At 49.3% G+C, this 21,777-nt stretch overlaps 1 protein-coding gene and 1 long non-coding RNA gene across 2 annotated transcripts in view; one reads left to right on the top strand and one right to left on the bottom strand.

Moving 5' to 3' along the window:
• The window catches only part of LOC144139145 (uncharacterized), a 52,894-nt gene that overhangs the window by 18,640 nt on the left and 12,477 nt on the right, over nucleotides 1-21,777 (bottom strand). The gene's annotated exons all lie outside the window — the stretch shown is intronic.
• LOC144139144 (uncharacterized) lies at nucleotides 16,483-20,713 on the top strand. The gene is made up of 3 exons (XM_077671592.1): nucleotides 16,483-17,953; nucleotides 19,039-19,161; nucleotides 20,149-20,713. The coding sequence occupies exons 1-3, from the start codon at nucleotides 17,680-17,682 to the stop codon at nucleotides 20,559-20,561; spliced, it is 810 nt and encodes a 269-aa protein (XP_077527718.1). The 5' UTR covers nucleotides 16,483-17,679; the 3' UTR covers nucleotides 20,562-20,713.

The following is a 21,777-nucleotide window of genomic DNA, read 5'->3' as shown; positions in this document are numbered from 1 at the left end:
ATGAGAAGCACCAGCGGTTCACGAGTTTCGAACGGTTATGACTGTAGAAACCACTGAGCTTTCAAAGCCTCTAGGGACGCCGTGAGAACAGCCGCTAAAACGGAACGTGTGGGCCTCTACTTGGGTCCAGGGAGCAAGCTACGGCAACAAGTCGAGCCTCTAAATGTTCTAAAATAAAAAACTTGTAAATCAGTTTCAACTACCTCGCCGCATTCCGGCAACTTTTCTATGACGTTGCAGGATCTTGTTTTTGTTATTGGGGGCTGCGGAAGTACCCCATCCCCATGACACGTCATTGGACGATTGCGGTGCGGCCTCTGTACTGGTTGATTTTATAACTTGAAGGCTAATCTTCAGTTGACACACTGAAAATTGTCTTTAGTGCAGGCCCATATCACGTCCCTCCTGCACATAACAAGTCACTGTGCCCTGAAATATAAAGGGACCCTTTATATGATTATGTTTTTTTATTTACCAGAGGAGAAGAGAAGGAAGAAGAAGAGTCATCGCTCTGCCATCGCGATGGCTCCTGGAAACATTCTGGATTTGACAAAATTATGCGCCTTACAACGTGAGTGGTGGATTTATGTGTACTCTTAAATGCTCAAAAATTCATCCCGAGTAAGTGACTTCCTCTCTTGTGCATAGATGGTAGTGAAAGGCCGTACAATGGACGGTAAGTCTAACGGTCCTGGTACACCACTTCCATCTGAGGCCTTGACTGCGCTCAACCCAACGCAACTAAACTCTCAGGGCCTCGCAAAACGCAAGCGAACGGATGAACCCTCCCATTTGCATGAGGACTAGCGAGTTCACATCGCCGCGAATCTCCAAGCACATTGGTCGTCAGCGGTGATAGTGCCAGAGGATAAGAACCCCAACCTGTAGGAAAAGGTTGATCACCGTCGCAAGCGACGCACCCACCCTGTGCAAGCCAAAGAGCGTGTGGACATCGGGAGCCACGTCATTACTATTCAGCCCAAAGAACGATTTGACTTCAAGACCCTCAGCGCACAACTGTTGTACAAGTCTATTTCTGTTTTATGTGAAAACGTCGACATACAAAAGCACTTGACAATCAAGTTTAGTGAACAGGCTTACACGGTCATCGTACACACTTGTGATTCAGCACAGGCAGGCAACCTATTGCGACTAAAGGCGCTGCCCATACCCGGACGTGCCCTTCCACCTCTAGTCACGGTGAACCAGGCACCGGGACGTGGCATGTCTCGTGGAGTCATGCATGGCTGCGACAAGGAAAAACAAGTGCATCTCTCATGAATGCACTTACTGCGGAAAGTGTGAAAATTCTAGCGGCGAGACCGATGGGCAAATGTGGCTCTGCCCTCTTATCGTTTGAGTCTTGTCGACCTCCTCGCGTTATAAAATATTGGGGAACACTCAGGAAAGTGATACCCTTCAAGATTACGTCCTTTGTGTGCTACCGATGCCATGGTCCCGGGCACAAACAGGACATATGCCCAAAAGCTGTAGCCGTCTGCCCCACGTGTGGCACTGTTCACCCTGAAACTCCAGATGAATGTCCCAACAAAGCAAAGCCCTTCTGCGCATACTGCAATGAAGGAGGACACCTCGCCACGGACCCAAAGCGTCCGAAACAAGAAGCTTTTAACAGGCAAGCAAACACCACCAGCAAGGGTAGGTCCCGTATCCGCAACTCTGAATGGCGGCTCACAGAAACGAAGTCGCACCAGAGGACTCGCAAGAGTTCTTGCACATCATCCTCACTTGCCAGGTGGACGTCGTTAAAAGAAACTACTGAGGTCTCACAGGATGGGACATGCACCTCTGCCGCTCGCAAAGCAACGATTTCGCACATGCCTCCTAACACTATCACGCCGTGCCAAGGTGAGATTTACCAGGAATTGCAGGAATTGGCACTAGAAGAAAATCAAGCTGAGCGGGACTATGCGTCGACGATGAGGCACATCCAAAAACAAATTTCGGAACTCCAAAAATCTCTTGAAACTGTGAAGTCGCAGTTTGCCAACCAAGCCAAGGAACGGAAACAGCGCCCCTTGGTGTGGCAACGCAGAGGAACAATTGCGGAAAGAGTTGGGCCACATCGAGACGCATGACCGACTTCAGCCACGATCCCCTGACAGTACCACCCCTCTTTCCCAATCTGAAAATACTACCAGAAAATTGAACTGTAGAGAGTGTATCCAGTACCGCCAAAGAAGGAACTGTTTATTCCACCATACACTTGGAGCAATTTCTTGCAGCCATGCAGAGTCAGCAACAACTAACAATACAGCAGCTTATGGAGCAACAAAAGCACACAATGCAGCAATTCATGCAGCAGATCCTTGATCGGTTGCAACAGCTCACTTCAGCCACCCAAACGTAGTCTAAATGACCCGAAACATCGACCTCAACAACACCTCTACCTCTAATCTGGCTTCAACAACTATGTCAAGATGTCCGGACGCCATCCATTGGAACTGCAGCAGCCTTCGGACATGCGCCAATGAACTGAACCTGCTCTTTGGCCATGTCGGGCACCCCGCTCTCCTTCTACTGCAAGAGACAAGGGGTACTCAACCGGGAATTAGAGGCTACGACGGTTACTTTCAACCGGCTATCGTGCACACCGCGAGACACGACAGTTCCGAAAGATTGGTTCAGGCACAAGCCGCAGTGTTTCTTCGTCGTGACGTACCTCACACGCCACTGCACACAGCTCCAATTTGTACAGATTACCAGGAGGTGGTATCAGTAAGATGCAAACTGGCACCACGCAAGACAATGCTAGCAATATCTGTGTACATACGTCCAGACACAAGTGTGCGCAGACGAGCAAATTTCGCGTGACTACGGGAACTTCGTGCGCAATATCCGCTTGACGCCATACTCATGTGTGGGGACTTCAATGCCCAGAATTGTGACTGGGGATATGCTCGGGACTCCGTTAGTGAGAAGCGCCTTAGCGACGAAACTCAGGCTGCTGGCCTTATACTGGCGAACGACACCGCTTACCCAACTCGACATGGGCTTCACGCGGGCCAGCAGGACACATCCCTTGACTTAACATCGAGCACACCTGGTGTTGAGCGTGAGTGGCGATGCGGGCTCGATACCATGGGTAGCGACCATTACCCAATTTGGTTGGAGCTTAATATTGCAAACGCAAAAAAGCATACGCGCCCCACAAACTCGGTCAATTGGGACAAATTTCGCGCTAACTTTAAGCGTTACGAAATGAACATGCCATTCCCCGTCAAAATTTTGCGTGCAGCCGAAGACTGAACCCGGCATATCTCTGTCAACGGGAACCTGCTCACGCCCGATCAACATCTACTGAACCTGTGGAATACTAGGCGGCAGCTGCACCATGCTTACCTCGCCGGTGGAAGGCGGTACGTGGACCTTCTCAAGGTACGCGACAACACAGCGCAAGCTTGACGTTACGCAAAGCAACTCGCTCGCGAACGATGGCTCCACCACTGTGCCTCCTTCAGAGAAAGAACGTGCCTTCGAAAGCTCTGGCAAACGTTTCGAGCCATCAACGGTGAGCGCAAACATGGAAACCCCATACAAGCAATACTTCTTAAGGAAGGCATCACCAGTACAGAAGTTAGGTATTTGGCTGCATCTACATTTTTCTCCCAGCCTCGTACACCACCGGTACCTAACCTATACCAAAAACGTACCCGAGCCTGTGATGACGGGGTAGAGTCCCCATTTACGCTACAAGAATTGCTGCACGCTCTACAGTCCGTGAATGAGCGGAGTGTGCCTGGAAAGGATCGCATCATCTGGCAGATGCTCCGAAGTTTAGACCACACTGGCAAGCAGCAATTACTCGATAAATTAAATTACGCTTGGATGTCAGGTACCCTTCCGCCCGAATGGAAGCACTCTGTCGTAATACCTATTCCTAAGCATGGCAAGTCCCCAACACAGTGAGCAACATGCGGACAATTTCACTGACTTCGACCCTTTGCAAGCTTCTCGAGAGAATGGTTCTTGCACGTCTCAATTACCACCTCGAGGAACAATGCACTCATTTCCATCCAGCGCAAACGGTATTCCGACCAAACCTTTGCACACACGACAGCCTCTACGTCCTGCGACGTCTGGCAAACAAGCGCCGCTGCCGGCGAACCGGCGTACCGAGCATCCTGCTCACCGTGAACCTTCGCAAAGCGTTTGACACAGTCTCTCACGAAGCCATCATTCAAGCACTGGAAGAAGCTCGTCCCGGCACACGAATCGTCAACATGGTAAAAGCGTTCTTCCTTGACCGCACATTCGAAATATGTAGCGGGCGTAGCTAGCCACGTCACTACACAAATAGGGTAGGACGCCGCAAGGGGCGTCCTCTCACCAACCCTATTCAACCTAGTGATGAGAGGGCTTGCAAATTGCCTTCACGAATACGCTACGGGCATTCGTTTTACCATGTACGCCGATGACGTCACCATCTGGACTAACCCAGGGCAGCATGCCACAACAGAACAAGCAGTAACTGCCTTTCAATCTGCCCTGGATGCTTTATTCGCTTACCTTGCACAGACTGGCATGCACCCATGGGATGCGAAAACTCAATACGTTCTCCTAGGAGGGTCACAGGAAGAAAGAGACAAAGTGAGTCTGAAGCTCGGGGATGAACTAATCATCAGATCACCTGCTCGGAAGGTTCGCAACTTGGGCGTACCGTTTCAAGAGAATGGGGGTGCCGACACATGGCTTAAAGAGCTCGCAATTACATGGATGAATATCCTGCACCTCATTAAGAGGATTTCCCATCGCAGTGGGGGTGCGGGTACGAAGGTCGCCCGCATCTTAGTAGTAGCACTTCTAACTTACCGTGCTTTCTACGGTGACTCGTGTTTGGACCTCACTCAGGCTCAAACGAAACAAGTAGTGGTGTTGCACCGAGCATCCATGCATGTCATTACGGGCCTTCCTCGGCAGGCGCGAGTAAAGCCCTCCATCGTTTCTCTCGTCTTCATGCAATAGCTGCGACTATCGAAGAGTGGAGGTGTAATTACTCAAGGCGCCGCACTTGGACTCTTTCTGGTCAACGCTTACTATTGCTGGACTCCCCCCTGCACCATACCGACGTGCCAAATATTCCTCCAAAGATTCCACCATGGGAGGATGAAAATGTCTGCCTGCTTAATCCTACTACCCGAAAGATTACCAAAGCGTCCCACGCTTTCCAGAGATCCGCTCAGGCTGCCCGTGCCGATGCCGATCCTGGGGCCATTTTCACAGACGCCTCCTGGGATTCTACCACCACCGCGCAGGCATTGCTTTCTACCACCCTCATGGTGGCGTGCGCCATGGCCTGGTGATCCAGTACGTTGATAAGAAGTGCTCCACGTCTTGTGAACTGTAGTTGCACGCTTTCACATGACCCTGGACTTTTTATCGCAACAAGAGTCTCAAGGCACCTTTCCCCCCGGGAAGCGCCTCACCATTTACACAGATTCCCTTCAGGCCACCAAAAAACTACAGAAGATTCCACGGGATGGCTGCCTAACTCATCAAAGGAAGACTAGTTGCCGTGCACTTTCCGTACAAAACAATGTGGACGTACATGTGACCGGGGTTCCCGGACACGCGGGCGGCTTCGGAAGTAAGGGCGCTCACACTTTGGCGAGCACGTTTCTCAACTCCCGCTCACCATCGCTGGAACACGGGTTCACTACCGCCCGTCCACTCCAGAATCCCGGACGACCAGCGTGACGTCTTGAAGCAACGCGGACGGCAAATGCTCCTCGCATCGGTACCTCTTGACCCCCATCCATTGCCGGGCGGACTGCCGCGTGCCGCCGAGGTTTTTATCCATAAGGCTCGAGCTGGAGCGGCACTTACCGATGATGTCGTTTCTAAATGGCGAGCCTACATCCCTCGTAACGGACGCCAGCAACCTGAAGACGCTGAGCCCTCCCACCCCGACGTCACCTGTCCAACATGCGACCGGGGGGTCCGCCCCACTGGACAGCATCTTGTGTTGGAGTGTCCCGGACTTGAGGCTATTCGTGCGCGCCATCGCCACCAAGTTCCCACGTACGAGTACTGGATCTAGCCACCACAGCACACGCACAAAAGCCCGAGTCCTGCGTTCCCTCCGAGACTTCGCACGCGAGGCTGACCTTCTGAGCCGGACTTAATTTTACCCCCTCCTTTTCCGCCCTACCTTTCTTATAGGCCTCTGAGCCCGCCTTTTTCCTAAGAAACTTACACCTTTTAATCTATCATTTACCAGAAGACTTTCGTGGCTGGCACATATGTAGCTGACGGAAGCGTAGTACTTCAGCTTAAACATATGTTGTGTGTTGTCTTCATTGCACCTTTGACGTGATGAACATTAGACCGGCTTTGAGGTTGTCGACGTTCAGCCCCTCTGTCCTAACATCGACCCGGTCGTCGTACGCCTCCTTGGGTCTCCAGCATCACTGGCGTAGCCATGGGGGAGGGGGGCACACTCGGCCAATGACCCCTCCCCCCCCTTCCGAAATTTTTCGTGCAAGCTGGGGTGCGGTTCAGGAACCCTGACAAAACGCCCGATGTCGCCTGCAGCCGCGGAACCTGCAGTTTTAAGGACATTCCTGTTCATATAAAGCTGAAAACAAGGGCAACATCAACGTATGATCCCTCTTTCCGCTCCAGATGCTGTACATGTCAACATACACAGTCCAACTGCATTTCGCGCCCGATACACGGAGCTGCGCCGGGAACCTGTCGAGAGCCGATCAAGGGGGTGCCGCTGGTTAGCTGGCGGAACAGCGTGGCCGGGAAATGGCGGAACAGGAGGAAAAGCCTCATATAGGCATACATGTGGTCTAGACTTGAGCGTATCATTCCTTGTTTTTACACTTGTACAATGTGTAATACCATGACAGTGCATGTAACTGTATTTTGTTCAGTCAACTATCAATCCTTGATATGTTGATTTTGCTACCATAATCGCATTTCATTACACTATTGCAGTTCCATAATTTGTGCTATATAAAAAACATTCTTATGGCCATCTGAAGTGTAATACCATGACAGAGCATGTCACTCTATTTTCTTCAGTGAACTATCAGTCCTTCATGTTTCTTTTTGACCGACATAGCAATTCATTGACTATTGCAGTTCCATATTTTCTGCTATATGAAAAGCCCATCTTGTATTTCCTCCACAGCAACAAATGTGTACAATTCTCTTTATTGCGGAGCCTTGTCTTTTTTGCACTACTCCATTGTTTTCTTGACCTCCCTTTTGGTTATAACCAGCAATCTGCAATTGCTTAACAGGAATTTTACTGAAGGCATGTCTGTTCGATTTCTCGTCTGGGACTGTGGGGCATTCGATCGGCTTCGCGCCAAATATCGTCCCGCCTGGGTCCTCTCCTATGAGGACTGGATCAGGCCACGTGATTGAAACCAAGCTACGTTGGCTCCGTTGTGGCACTTCGTTTGCGAGGCGGCCCTGTCCGGACATTATTAACCCCCTCCCTTCAGCCTGCGGGCTCGAGCCATCCCAAATAAAAACATTTGTCTGTCTGTCTGTGTGTTCGATTTACCCGCAGGAATTAGAATGAAATTTAAGTACCGTGCAACAAGCTCAACATTCAACGGCAGTGCAATAAGGTGTTCCGCTAAGCGCAAGCTTACTATTCACGTTAATTACTACCACAAAAAATAACAAAACGACGATTACTTAAGGACGAAGACGCCCCCCAGGCGGCGCAGAAAGTGTGCCCCAAGACCGGCCCGTCTATGGCCGCTTTCTGGCATGTCCGGCCAGCATCCAGGTACTGGCAGCCACTGATCATGCGTTGAACGGCCAACATTCGGCAACCAGCACTTCGGCATTTTTCCGTCCGCCCGTGTCCGGACGCACAACGGCAGCTAACCGGCTGCCAGATATTCAGTTCTCTTACGGATGCCGATGTTGAGAAAGAGAACGGCCGAAGTACGGCCTTAGGGCATCCGTTTTTTCTTCGGGAAGCGGTAATCGGCCGAAGCACGGCAAGCGACCGGCCACAGAATATGCGTATTCTTGCGGCAGTTGGTGTTCGAAAGGAGACCGGCCGGAGCGCGGCTGCCGTGCATTCGTTGTTTCAACGGTGAACCGCGCGTCCGGCGGACGTACGGCCCCAGAATATACGTTTTGCATTCGGTTAGCTGTCTTCGGCCGAATTACGGCCAGGGAATGGCCACAGAATATTTGGTAACCGGTGTTCAAGAGGAGACCGGCCTACGTAAGGTATCTGGTTATACGTCCTTTTTTCGGCAAACGGCATCCAGCCGAACAACGGCTCGCGCCTGGGCGCCGAGAATTCATGCACAGACGTGTTTGGAAGGAGACCGACCGGTTTTTTTCTGGGGGGACAAAGAGCCGTTAGGGAGCCGAACGACGGGGACGCGTTTTTCATCCGCTGCGTGTTTCTACGTTTTAAATGAACGAACATCGTTTGTCAAACAGTAATGAGTGTTCTCGGTGAACGGGCAAGGTACAAGGACTCACATGGCATCAGCAGGGAACCTTTTAGGCCATCGAAATGTCATTTATTGCCACAAGAAGACTGTGCCACACCGACGGGTGAGCTAAGCCTCGCCAGTCATCGCCGCTACCACGCTTCTGCCTCCGGCTTCGTCGACGCATCATCTCGAGGCTATTCGCCCGCTCAAGAAATGGAGAGCATTGGAGACATCGATCCACCAGAGATGTCCGATCCGAGATGGGGATGGTTCACCAAAATAACTGGCCTTCAAGGGCGTCGAGCAAGCGGCAACCACGCAGGAGCTAAACCGCCACCATTTCAAGGACTCCCCACCAAAGAAAGGCAAGTGCGAGCAAAAGCGCAAGTTATTCTGCTTACAATTAAACTGCGACAAGCAATGTTGCACTATGTTGTTGGTGATAAACGTAGAAGAGACTCGCTCGTGCATTGGTAGGATCAACTTCATGCCCTGTACTATGTTACTTCAGGGGATTTTACGACTGCCTATTTAGAAAAAAATTATTTTAAGTTTGCGATACCAACAGAGCCTTGTCACTGACGAAGCCTAGCCGTTAATTTAGTTCCGATGTTTGAAGGTGAGCTTAGCTACTCTTGGGACATGACTCATTTGGTTAAACATAATCGCCAGCATCCTAGCAAACACGGATTTTGTCAGGATTTTCTTGCTCAACGCAGATTGTTGAGTTCACGCACGATTTGGCTCTTGCAATAGATAAGCTTAAAGTGGTTGACTGTATATTCTTGGACTTCAGAAAAGCAAATGATGGTGTTGCATATCGCCTTCTGCGTAGTACATTTCATCCTATGAACTGAATGAATCGGTTTTTGCATTGTTATTACTATTGGCCCTATAGCTTTGTTCAAAAGTACTGTGTAGTTAACCGGACTATAGCGAATTAACGTGATTCCGTATACCTGCAGCTTTATTCGCATTTAATAACATCCTGGTGTGCTGAATCAGAAAAGTTTTTGGCTGTTAAACAGTGTGTTAACGGCACCTTTACAAGAAAACCTTCATTCCAATTGGATACGTATACCGTAAATTATGCTGCTGTGACAACGGCCGAGGAATATAAATACCTAGGAGTTTATTTAGGGAGCGGTTAGAGGTTAAATAGGCAGGTTCACACCATAAAAGTTACGGCTGCGTATGTTTTTGGCTTTCTGAGACGAAATTTCAGTGAACCTTCATCTAACTGAAAAGAACAACCGTATTTCACTCATGTGCGCTCAATCTCGGAGTACGCATGTGTTTTCGTGGATCCCTACACCAAAGAGCTCGTTGATACGCTCGAAAACATACAGAATATGTCAGCGCAATTCGTATTAGGTAATTGGCACGCTCAACTTAGCATGAGAGAAAGTAAAAGTAAACTGAAATGGCAGGACGTGAAAGATCACAGACGAAACCACAGGTTTAACTTTTTTCGTAATATCTATTATTCGAAAACTGTTGTAGAAGGGGAGAAGTATGTCCAAGCGCCATTCTACATATCTCAAAGTGGGACCGCTAGCTTAAAGCAAATTATTAACTTTTCTTTAAAGGTGACGCCTTGCGCGATTCCTTTTATTTTACATCAATGCTGCAGTGTAATTATCTTCGACGTATGATTGCATTAACTGTTTATATTGACGATTTTCAGCGCGCTTTGTAGAATTATTTTGTTATTTTGTCTCATATTTAATGCTTAGTGTTATGTATCTCCCTTCTGTAATGCATGCAAAGGAAAGCAGGTATCAAATAAACAAACAAACAAATAAATAAATAAATAAATAAATGAATAAAAATAAATAAATAAATAAATAAACAAACAAATAAAAACACTAAATAAATAAATAAATAAATAAATAAATAAATAAACTTCCAGAGGCGCAAGTTTGCCTCCGACGGGTTGAGAACCCTACGCATTCAACCTTGACCAATAAAATATTTATTGCCCTATTCGTTGCAGTATGCAAGGTTTCCTGTATACATGCTACCATTGCTATGTTATTGGTTTGAAACAAATTATGTAACTCTAATTTTACGCCTTTCCTTGCGTGAACACAAAGGGATACAACGGCAGCCACCTGAAGCAGGGCGTCATTCGCGACGCGTCTAGAATTTTTTGAACGTATTATGACATTAGAAGAAAATTAAGTTCTTTTGGACTATTGAGTGGTGTGGACGTACACTCATGAAAACAACATTAAAATAGATTGAAAATAAAAGTACCTGTTCGCTCCTTCTTAGGATCAGCCCTGCGCAAGATCATCAGAAAAGTTGATCGAGTAGAAAAGTCTTTGCAAGAAAAATGGGCAAAAAACTGGACATACTTTTTTGTGAAGGAGTTATATTAAATGCTCCTGAGTGTTTTGTTGAGAACCAAAACGCTTCGTAAATGCATTTACGCCGGTTTTATATACATCAAAATTGGTCAAGCTACTGTTATAAAAATAGTTTATGTAGTCATAGCATGAAAGTGTTCCGGAATATTGCCCTAAAAGAAATTGGCTAAAAGCGGCGCAATTTATCTCTCTGAAATTCAACCCACTAAAGTATGCGCCCTCCGCCGGCCCCCCCCCCCCCCCCCCCCCCGCCTTCTCTTTCCCCGTTTATTACAGGTAAGCCGCCCCACAGAGGATATCAGGATCTGGACAATACATCTATTCAAGCTCTACAAAGAACTGAATATTTTCTGTGTTCGGCAGTAAAAGAGGCACAGCAATTAAAGGACCGACAATTTGTGAGCGCTGTTTAATAAATGAATTTTGCTGTCAACTGAGGCTGGTAATTAAGCAAAGCTGCGCTGAAAGTTGGACGGCTGGTGCTTGCGCGCGAACTCACTTTGATGTGGCTGCATTGGACCCAAAATGCTGGGTTTGTGCTGCTTCTGCACTGCGCGAATGAGTCATCTGCTTGCGCGACATGCAGTGACCGGCCTCAGTACAGCTAACGTACTGTGGCTGAACTCCAATGCCCGTAGCACGGCCGTATTTCCGGTAGCTGTAGTCCGGCTGGAGTCCGACGACCGCATCTCGGCTGTCCTCCGGCGGACGTACTTCGGCCGTACACGGGTGGCTTTGGAATGGCCGGAGCCCTGCGGCAGGAATCTGGCCGTATGACCGTAAGCCGGTCGACTGGCCGACGGACACTGGCCGTTGGACAGCCATCGGAGTACGGCCGTATACGGCCAAAAGGCCCACATTTGGACATGGGCCGAACATGACTGCCGGAAAACGGCCGGACAGAAAATCACCGGCCAAAGTACACCGGCCTGTTTTAGGCCGAACAGTCCTGTGCTGCCTGGGCCGTTTGCTAGCTTCACCACCATAATATACGAATGTGCCGCACGTACAGTAAAGTGCAATTCGAAGGTTATGGCGAAAAAGCTACTCTTTCTTGTGAAACAGCCAGAACACCAGCTTTAGCAAATCCTCCATACCAGTTTCGTTATCGTCGGCGCTGATAAAAGGTAACCAAGTTTATTCTTGATAACAACGAATGTAAAGCTTGAATTCCAAAGGGTGGCAAGTTAGTCGTGCGGCCCATTGTTGTAGCATGCGAAAGCCAACAAGGGAGAGAAGAGTGCGAAATCTTCATTTTCCTGGTTTCAAAATGAAACCCTAGGTGGCCTACGGTTTCGTTTCTGAAACATGAAAATCCAGATTTCGCCCTCTTGCCACTCTTTCCCAAGCGTGCCATTGGCCTACGAGGCCGGTGACAAGCTCTGCCGCTTGCTGCTGGAGCGATAACCGTCAAATCGTACTCTACTGTACTTTTAAGCTAAAAAAACCTATTACTTTCCTTTCCTAAAGAAAAATATAAATCACGCGAATCCTGCTAGTAAACACCCAGTGTTGGCGTCCACTTCCGTCTGACGAACTTCGGGGACTGCGCGCCACTCACGAGCGCACTCGATCACGATCACGAGTGCATGCCCGGATGACCGCCTGCTCTACAGACGGACCAATCACCCGTGGCCTACCCGTAGACTAGCGAATGGGTATTGAGGTCATCATCATCATCAAAGCTCCTTAAGGTGGGCTTTACTGTTAGCGTTCAGCGTACCCAAATCGAATGTTGAAGTCAGTTTTCCAAGCTTCGTTTGAAAAAAAAACGCGAAGGAAGCCTTGCCTACATAGCTGCCCCTCCCATCTTTTGGCCGATCGCCCCTCCCGCCCGCCCCCCGTACCGAAACAAAATTCCTTGCTATGCCCCTGCCCAGCATGGGTGTTTTCTTCCGAGGGCCAGCTTTAGTGCCATGTCATTTCAATCAAGATAACTATGACACAAAAACAGCGCTGGTCATTCGAAATGGATAGGCATGGGGCCACATATGAGCCACAATGCGCACCGCCACCACGAAGAGGAAGCAAATCATAGCAGCCGCATCGAAAACGCTAGGACACACGCGGAAGCAGCTGTGTGTCCCCGGAAGACGCTACTATGCAACTTCTGCATTTCGTGGCTAATGTTTCCCTTACAAAAAGAAAGCATCCTTACGAAAGCAACCATTTTGTCCGCGATAACCTCTTCTAGTGATTCAATCCAGAGCTATCGGGTGTAATAGTTCGCCCACATCTATTTAAATACTTTTTCCCCCTAAATAAAGAGAGGAACAACCGTGAACACGCACAAAAACAGTTCCATCGAAAGGGCTCTTGCTTACCTCTATATATTTCTTCCACCGTTGATCCCAATCCGGTTTGTCTCTTTTGCAAGGTTCAAAGAGGTATAATATGAACTTTTGGAGTGTGGAAACACGGGTCGCCATTCCGAACGAGATGAAGACATTCGGCGCATTGCTGGATGACACGATGTCGTTGATTCCCTTCGCGGTGTCCATCTGGGTTGCAAGTGATCACCAAGCACTGTTCTCATATTTGAATTATCTCTGAATACAAATCACGCATAAACTTCCGAATCACGCCGAAAATCACAACATATAGTCAGACGAAAACGAAAGTATTAAGCAGCTAGCACCCTTTTTATTGAATATTTTTTTACGAGTGCCAACCCATTCAAATAAGTGCTTTAAGGAAACCGCCATCAAAATCGGATTTCTTTCGACACCAAAGTGCTTCGCCAGGGGAACAAGTTTAGGTGCATTGCAAACAGCTGGGTATCAAAATGTTATTACCTCCACGCAACGGTGGTAGCTATAAGAAGCGATGTACGCCGATGTCGTTACCAGTCCTTTTTACTTCCGTGCACAAAAACATCGTAGGGTAAAGCATTTTAACACCACAGTGCCGCTTGACAATTTAATCCAGAAACCTAAGGGCGAGCCGGACTGGTGCATCTTTACAAATAGCGAATTAAGGGGACGCTGAATGAAAAGAGCAAGCTGGGCTCATACAAAGTTCACTGCCTGGTAGCCCTCTGGTCCTTCATTCGGCGGCCAAAGATGATTTAACTGCCGATAAATTACCAATTTAAATACGCCTCGCGCCATTTCTTGACATTCCACGTGCCGTAAATGGTTACCGGAAGCAAGAAATGAGACAGCGGTGTGGCCGCGCAGGAATACAAACCTATTAAGTGAACCATAGCGTCATAAGGAGCCCCTGGTCGCACCCTTGGCGCATGCGTGTAAACACCTGCCTATTACACATTTTCATTACCTGCCGCTCTCTGTGCGTCAATCTTGGTGTCGTACGGGACGTTACGTGGTGGTTAAATAACATGAATATGCCGCGCGGCATGTACTTTACCTACGAACGTCTAGTGGACAGCGAAACCGCAGCGAGAACGACGACACGGCGCTCTTTCGATTCGCGTTCTCGTTATGATGAGTGGGGTTTTAATCGCCTCAATGCACTCGGCTTGACTACGTGGCGCCGTCAGTTTAACTTGTAAATGCGTACAACGGTAAATTTTTCCGTGGCTATATGGTAACGTTTATTGCGACATGTGTTGAATTTTTCGCGAAGCGAGTGGCCGTTTAGCCCATCTGCCAGAAGTGTGCCTTCTGCTTGTACGAGCGCCGAAACCACGTCGAACCAACACATTGGCGCTTGTATTGAAGGAAAAACGGGCGTAATATGACACAAAAATCATTTTACCTTAGTACGCACACTATATCAAGTATGGCAGCACACAACGCACTGAATAGCAGACCCGCCCTAATGAACACATTTTATTCAACGTCAAGACAACAAAAATGGTTTACAACACACGTGTCATCACGGCATCATCATGCCGAAGCGCGACATTAACTGGTGACAGATGGGTCCTGTTCATAGTAAGGGTAGGACAGGCTTCTTGCGACTTACAAATTCGAAAATGTCCGTTCACTCCGTCGCAAGCCGACTACCTTGAAATAAACTCTCGCCTGCATACATACCCGGGGCGGGTTGAATCGTCACTAGCGATAATTGCAATATAGTAAGCAGAGTTTCAACAACACGAGCACCCTCGAATTTCATAGCGAAACGAGCGCGTCACGACACACACACAGCCGTCGACGCCGCCGGCCTGGAGGCAAAACTTCGTTCGGGCAGACAGCCCTACGTCAGGAAGCAAAAAACTTGTTCTTTAACACGCAAACTTCTGTCCACAGAAAAGTTTCAGCGTTGAAGGCAGACGAACTACTTGCTGTACTGACGTAAACAACGAGATAACAGCCATGTGACTACGCCGAACCCGTATTAACGTTCAAAACCACCACTGGCGCCGCCCCGTCACCTCTTGGGAACGTCGGAACAGCATGAATTATTCCTGAACGTTAAAAATTATTTACCACTTGATTGATTGTAGGGTTTAACGCGCCGACGCAACGCAGGCGATGAGGCGGGCTGTAGTGGAGGGCTCCGGATTAATTTTGACCACCTGGGGATCTTTAACGTGCGCCGAAATCTCGTACACACGGGCGTTTTTGCTTTTCGCCTCTATCAGAAAAGCGGCCGCCGCGGCCGGGAATCGAACCCGCGACCTCGTGCTCAGCAGCGCAACGCTTTAGCCACTGAGCCACCGCGGCGGGTATTATTTACCACTTAAGAAAGTGAATTTGCAAAGAAAGATTTTATGTTTCTTTTGAGAATTGTGTGCGCCGTTCTCGTTCTGTTGTTCGTCACGTGACTCTTGATACATCCGCTCAGTCGCCGTTGACGTCATCTCGGCCGGGCGGCTGCTACGTTCATTTTTTTTTTAATTTCTGGGCGATTATTTTCAAGGTACTGACGAAGAGACTCGTATATTGTTTTTTGTGGACGCAATGCATCTATTCAGACGAATTTCGCTTGTGTACGCTTTCCAAACCACAATACCTTGTACCATGTTCACTGGTCAATATTGTTGAGCGAAAACAAAATATGGACATATTTGATGCGAATCACTCTATAACTCGTAGTAGGCAGTGTTCTTTGAATTTCGAATAGTTATTAGCTGGATACGTGCGGAATTATTTAGAAACATACGTATTGGAAACCATGTTTTGACAAAAAATTACAAAAAGATTTCACTCCCGAGGTTACACCTCGTTGCGGCCTTCCCAGAGCAACAGAGACGGAACTTTCTATAAATTTCCCATGAACAACGGACCGTGCGAACATTGCATTGAGTTGCCAAGCATTCGCCAGATTTATCATGCCTACAGGCCTACAGGGTCTATAGTCGGTGATGTGGGCGTCCCTTGACGGGAACCACACCGCCCAATACGTCACCTCAAAAGCCCTTAAGGTGCTCGCGACCTCAACGGGAAAAACACCTGCCAAAACGTCGCTACAAGTGGCCTCCAAGGGGCGCGTGTCTGGGCGAGAAAGAAACACAAAAAACGTGCCTCCAAAGTACTTGAAAGTGCGGGCTTCTCAACCGGAAATACACCGGCGAAATCGCTCCAAAAGGCGATGCATATTGTTGGCAATCATCTTGCTATGTTATCTCCCGCCACCTAAGCCAGGCGTGTGGTGTATCAACAAATGAGCGTCATGTCGTCATTTCTTTCCTCGCCCTGTCTTTCTTCCCAACTCCCTCTGCCTCGCTACGCTTTAAATACTCTGTTCACGGACGAATAAACGGTCAGTCCCCAGCGCTGGTCTCGTCTGTCGTCCACGCACCGTGTGTGCGCCGGCTATGCAAGAGTGGCGACGAGCAACAAAGAAACCCATGCAGTAAAAGAAGAACACGGCAAGCAAAACCATGGTACGGCCTTTCAAGAACCTGAAGCAATGACATCGTCAGCCATGGCCCACCACCATCTTCCCGAGTATGACGGCGACAGGGACAATTGGAAAGCGTACGTCATCAAGGAACAAGCTTATTTCGAGGCAACTGGGGTTACCGACACAGCGAAAAAAAGGGCGTTGCTCGTAGCAGCGTTAAACACGAGGACTGTGCAGATTCTGGCGGGACGAGTCGCTCCGAAGAAACCGAACAGTCTAACCTACAAAGAAGTCGTTGCAGCGCTGGGTGAATATTTTGACCCGAAGCGCCACGAGATAACGGAAAGCTTCCGGTTCTTCAATCGATGTCAGCCCGAAGGTGAGGCTTTCCAACACTTCCTTGGCGACATCCGACGCATTGCAGACAACTGCAATTTTTGCAGCATGCTGGAACGAATGCTCCGCGACCGTATAGTCTGTGGCGTCAGATCAAAGGCCTCGCAAAAACAGATTTGGCAAAAGCAAACTTGACTTTTGAAGAGGCCAAAGCGATAGCACTATCAGCCGAAACGGCAGAACATGACGGAAATGAGATATCGGGCGATACAGCTACCGTACTGAAGGTTGACGCGCAGCGCGTGTTGAGGAACAAGCCTACTCTAAAATGCGAACGCTGCGTAAGTAAGAAGCATAACAGCCGCGCATGCGGCTGGGCCAAGAGCAGGTGCTATCACTGTGGTAGGCCGGGCCATCTTGCGAAAATGTGTTCGAGTGACACTCCGAGGAAACGCGAAACGGCGCAGACGCAAGGCATGCGGGTACGAGCACTGGCGGGGGCGGAAGACTGTGCGGAGGGGAACGTAGACGAAGCTATGCACCTCAGGACGTTGATTTCATCTCGGAAGGGGCAATTAGAGCCCCCAATTCACAGGACATTCCCTTGGTGCGGCGTTGACATGGTAATGCTGATAGACATGGGGTCGCCCGTCTGCGTTGTGCCCCGCGAAATTTATTAAAAGAACCGGGAGAAATGGCCGCCATTGCAACCTTCAGGTGTCAAGCTTTCCTGTTATCTTGGCAAGCTTCCCGTCCTAGGACAATTGGACATGCAGGTATCCTACAAGGGCGCCGTAGTAGACTGCTCCTTGGTGGTAATGAATTGCCCTGGTCCTAGTATATGCGGTCGGGACCTAATGTTTCAGCTGAGCAACGCAGGGTCACCTGTCCTTAACTTGACTGCGGAAGCCGGATCGCCAAAGAGTCTCCCGGCCGCGGACACCATCGTCAATGAGTTTCAAGACATTTTCAGCGCGGAACTCGGCTGCATCAGCGGTCCCCCGGTGCACCTTCAACTCAGGGAAGGAGCTACACCCAAGTTCTGTAAGGCACGATCCATTCATTTCGCTCTCCGTGATAAGGTCTCTCAAGAACTTGACAGACTGGTAGCAATTGGGGTGTTATAACCGGTTGCGCGTGCGGAGTGGGCTACGCCCATTGTGCCCGTCCTAAAGAAAGATGGAACAGTTCGTATTTGCGTCGATTTCAAGATCACGTAAATCCTATATGCGAACTGCAGCAGCACCCATTGCCGGTGATTGACGACATGTTTGCTTGCCTGAACGGCGGAGAGTACTTCAGCACTCTCGACCTGCGTGACGCGTATAATCAAGTGCCGCTTGACGAAGAATCGCAGAAGCTATGCGTAATTTACACGCATCGAGGGCTATTTTGCTTCAAGAGGCTGCCTTTTGGCATAGCGTCTGCCCCAGCTATCTTCGAACGAAAAATCAAAACAGTCCTACAGGGGCTACCAGGCATGCAAGCTTACCTCGATGGTGTGTTGGTTGCGGAGCGTCAGGGAAGCAGCGAGACCCTGCGAGCGGTACTGCAGCGTTTCCGTGAGCACAGTGTAAAACTCCGGCTAGACAAATGCAAGTCTAGTCAGCCTTCAGTCACTTACTTAGGGCACCAAACCGACAAAAATGGCCTACACCCCACTGAGAAACATGTGGAAGCAATCGCCCAGGCTCATAGCCCGACAAATGTGCAGGAACTACACTCATTTTTGGGCATGCTGTCCTGTTACTCCAAGTTCCTGCCGAATATGTCATCTATGCTTGCACCTTTGTACCAGTTGCTGGAAAAAATTGCGCGTTGGGTGTGGAGAGAAGCTCAGCACGCCACCTTCACCAACGCAAAGCAGTGCCTACTTGCAGCAGGGGTGCTCGTCCACTATGACCCCGCAAAACCATTGAAACTGGAGTGTGATGCTTCTCCGTATGGCATAGGTGCAGTGCTATTTCATACGGACGGAAAAGTGAACCGGCCCATAGGCTTCCGGTCGCGAACGCTAACCAAGGCTGAGCGGAATTACTCCCAGCTAGAATGTGAGGCCTTGGCCCTTGTTTTGGGGGTGTCGAAATTTCGCGACTATCTCTTCAACAGAGATTTTACCTTGGTCACAGATCTCCACCCGCTCCTGGGCCTGCTGAAAGCGGACAAGCCTGCGGCGGCGTTGGCCGCCGCTCGAATACAGCGCTGGGCTCTCTACCTCGGTGGATTTCACTACAAGCTTCAGTTTTCGCACGGTAAGCTGCTACTAAACGCCGACACCCTCATCCGTCTACCACTGCATATTCCAGAACCACCAGCGAGAAGCGAACCCCCAGAGTATGTTTACGCGCTGGCAAGTTTCTATACTGGCACTGTGTCTGTCGAAGAACTCAAACAGCTAACTGCGCGGGACCTGTTACTAAAGAAGGTCGTGGAGTACAGGAAGCACGGCTGGCCGACAGATATAAAGGACGCGGGATTGGTGCCATTCTCGGAACGCTGGTTGGAACTATCCGTGGCTATTGGGCTGTTATACTGGGGTCATCGAGTTGTTGTTCCCACACAAGCACGAGAACGGGTGCTACACATGTTGCATGAGACGCATCAAGGGTCATCGGCAATGAAGGCTGTCGCCAGATCGGCATTCTGGTGGCCGGGACAAGACCGAGAGATAGAACACCTCTCAGCGTAGTGCCAGAACTGCGTTCAAAACCTGCCTATGCCAGCCACTGCTGAACCAATAAGTTGGCCAGCCGTTAAGGAAAAATAGTCGAGGCTGCATGCCGATTTCACCGGGCCGGTCGCACGCAGCATGATACTGGTGGTCGTGGATGCTGCCACTAAGTGGATTGAAGCCGTGCCCATGAGGCAGGCAAGCACGTCGTCTACAATTGCCAGTTTACGCAGCATTTTTGCCAGATTTGGTGTTCCACGCACAATAGTTACCGACAACGGCACGCAGTTCACTAGTGAAGAATTCGCCACCTTTGCGAAGAACAATAACATTGCTCACCTCCGTACGGCTTGGTATCACCCACAGTCTAACGGGCTCGTTGAACAAGCTGTTCGGGTGATTAAGGAAGCTCTAAAGAAGATAAGCGGAGGCACATTAGAAGAGAAATTAGTGAACGTTCTTTTCAACTACAGGAGAACGCCGTGCCATGAGGGAAAATCCCCTTCCGAACTTCCATTCGGCTGCCTGATCCACTCTCGCTTGGATTCGTGTTTCCCACCTTTCCCAGGGTCAACCCGGGAGACGGAGGAGTGGACACTGCCGGCCGACACAGCCGTGTACGCCCGTAACTACGGCCAGGGGGAGACATGGACACTAGAGAAAGTGCAGTCCACTACAGGGTCACGCATGGGCACCATACAAACGCCCGCTAGGGTGGTTCGACGTGACATAGACGAAGTGCGTTTCAGCCGGAGCCCGGCATCCGCTCGGAGCAGCGTTCACCGAGACCAAGACGAGGGGAGCCCTTCGGCTGCAGCTGCGCCCACACCAACCGACAACGACGGCGATTTGAACGAGCAGCCTTCAGACCAGGTTGCACCTGCACAACCGTGGCCGCCTATCCAGAAGGCGCAGAAACCCCTTCAAGTTTTGCGACCCTCTACTCGGGAAAGAAAGCCTGTACAGCGTCTTCAATACTAAGGGAGGAGAAATGTTGGAAATCATCTTGCTATGTTATCTCCCGCCGCCTAAGCCAGGCGTATGACGTATCAACAACTGAGCGTAATGTCTTTTCTCGCCCTTTCTTCATTCCCAACTCCCTCTCCCTCGCTACGCTTTAAATACTCTGTTCATGGACGAATAAACGGTCAGTCCCCAGCGCTGGTCTCGTCTGTCGTCCACGCACCGTGTGTGCCCTGGCTATTCAAAACATATGCGCACGCCTGGACGGTAACGACACCTACAAAAATGTTGCTCGAAATGCCTGCATAGTTGCACGTGCCTGGACAAGAAAGATACCCTCGTACACGTCGTAAAAGAGGCTTTTAAAAAGGCAGCACAAATTCTTTGACTGTGTCGTCATTTTTTTTCTTTATGGCGTCCTTAAGCCGAATTTTGTGTGCCCTAAGCTATATGTCTGAACCGTATGTGTACTCCAACTTCCTGTGAACACCGCCTGTTGGCATTCTGTGGACTTAAATATTATATCAACTTAAATTAACCATATTTGTGCTTCACTTCCATCCTCCTCAATTACGCGGCCTACGGGAGCGATTTGAATTTATCTTCAGTGCATCACCGTTATTCCTAGTCACTGCGCGGTTAAACAGGTTTCAAAGAAATCTCTTTGCATATATTTTTGTACCAGGTGCCGTGAAATTCCATTCAGTTTTCCGCCCTCCCAAAAAAACAAGAAAAAAATGGGGAGCAACAACTGCACCTGCAAAGCTATGAGAGCTATGACAGATAAATGGACAGGGGCAAGTGCCGAAATGCAAATTTCAGAAAAAGCCACTTAGTCGATTACCAAACACACTAAAATACAAGAGAATTACAACCCGAAAACAGGATATCAGCCCAACACTGTAGTTTGAAGACGTCCTTTAACTCCCAACCCTGCCAGAGGCAGTAACCGCATTTCCGAATTGAATTCATGCAGTCTTTTTCCGCTTCGAAGTCCGGCTATTGAGAAGCTCACCCCGAAGAACAGTACCGCCACGATGATCTGAGAAGGAGAACACGTTGTCCACTTCAGCACAGGTAGCAACCACCCAAAGTACCTTAAATATTTTTAGAAGATGCCCCAAATGAGGACTACGATCACAGAGGCGCGCCCTACACCCCTAAGCAAAACGCATCGCTACGGAGCCCATTTCATGAGCGCGACATATCCGACATGTTCTTTCTTGTAAAATCG

Source organism: Haemaphysalis longicornis, unplaced genomic scaffold (genome assembly GCF_048455015.1).
Source record: "Haemaphysalis longicornis isolate Haplotype H1 unplaced genomic scaffold, Haemaphysalis longicornis Haplotype H1 scaffold_5, whole genome shotgun sequence".
Classification (NCBI taxonomy): Eukaryota; Metazoa; Arthropoda; class Arachnida; order Ixodida; family Ixodidae; genus Haemaphysalis; species Haemaphysalis longicornis.
The sequence above is the reverse complement of the archived record's forward strand: the minus strand, read 5'-3'. Positions and strand labels throughout refer to the sequence as shown.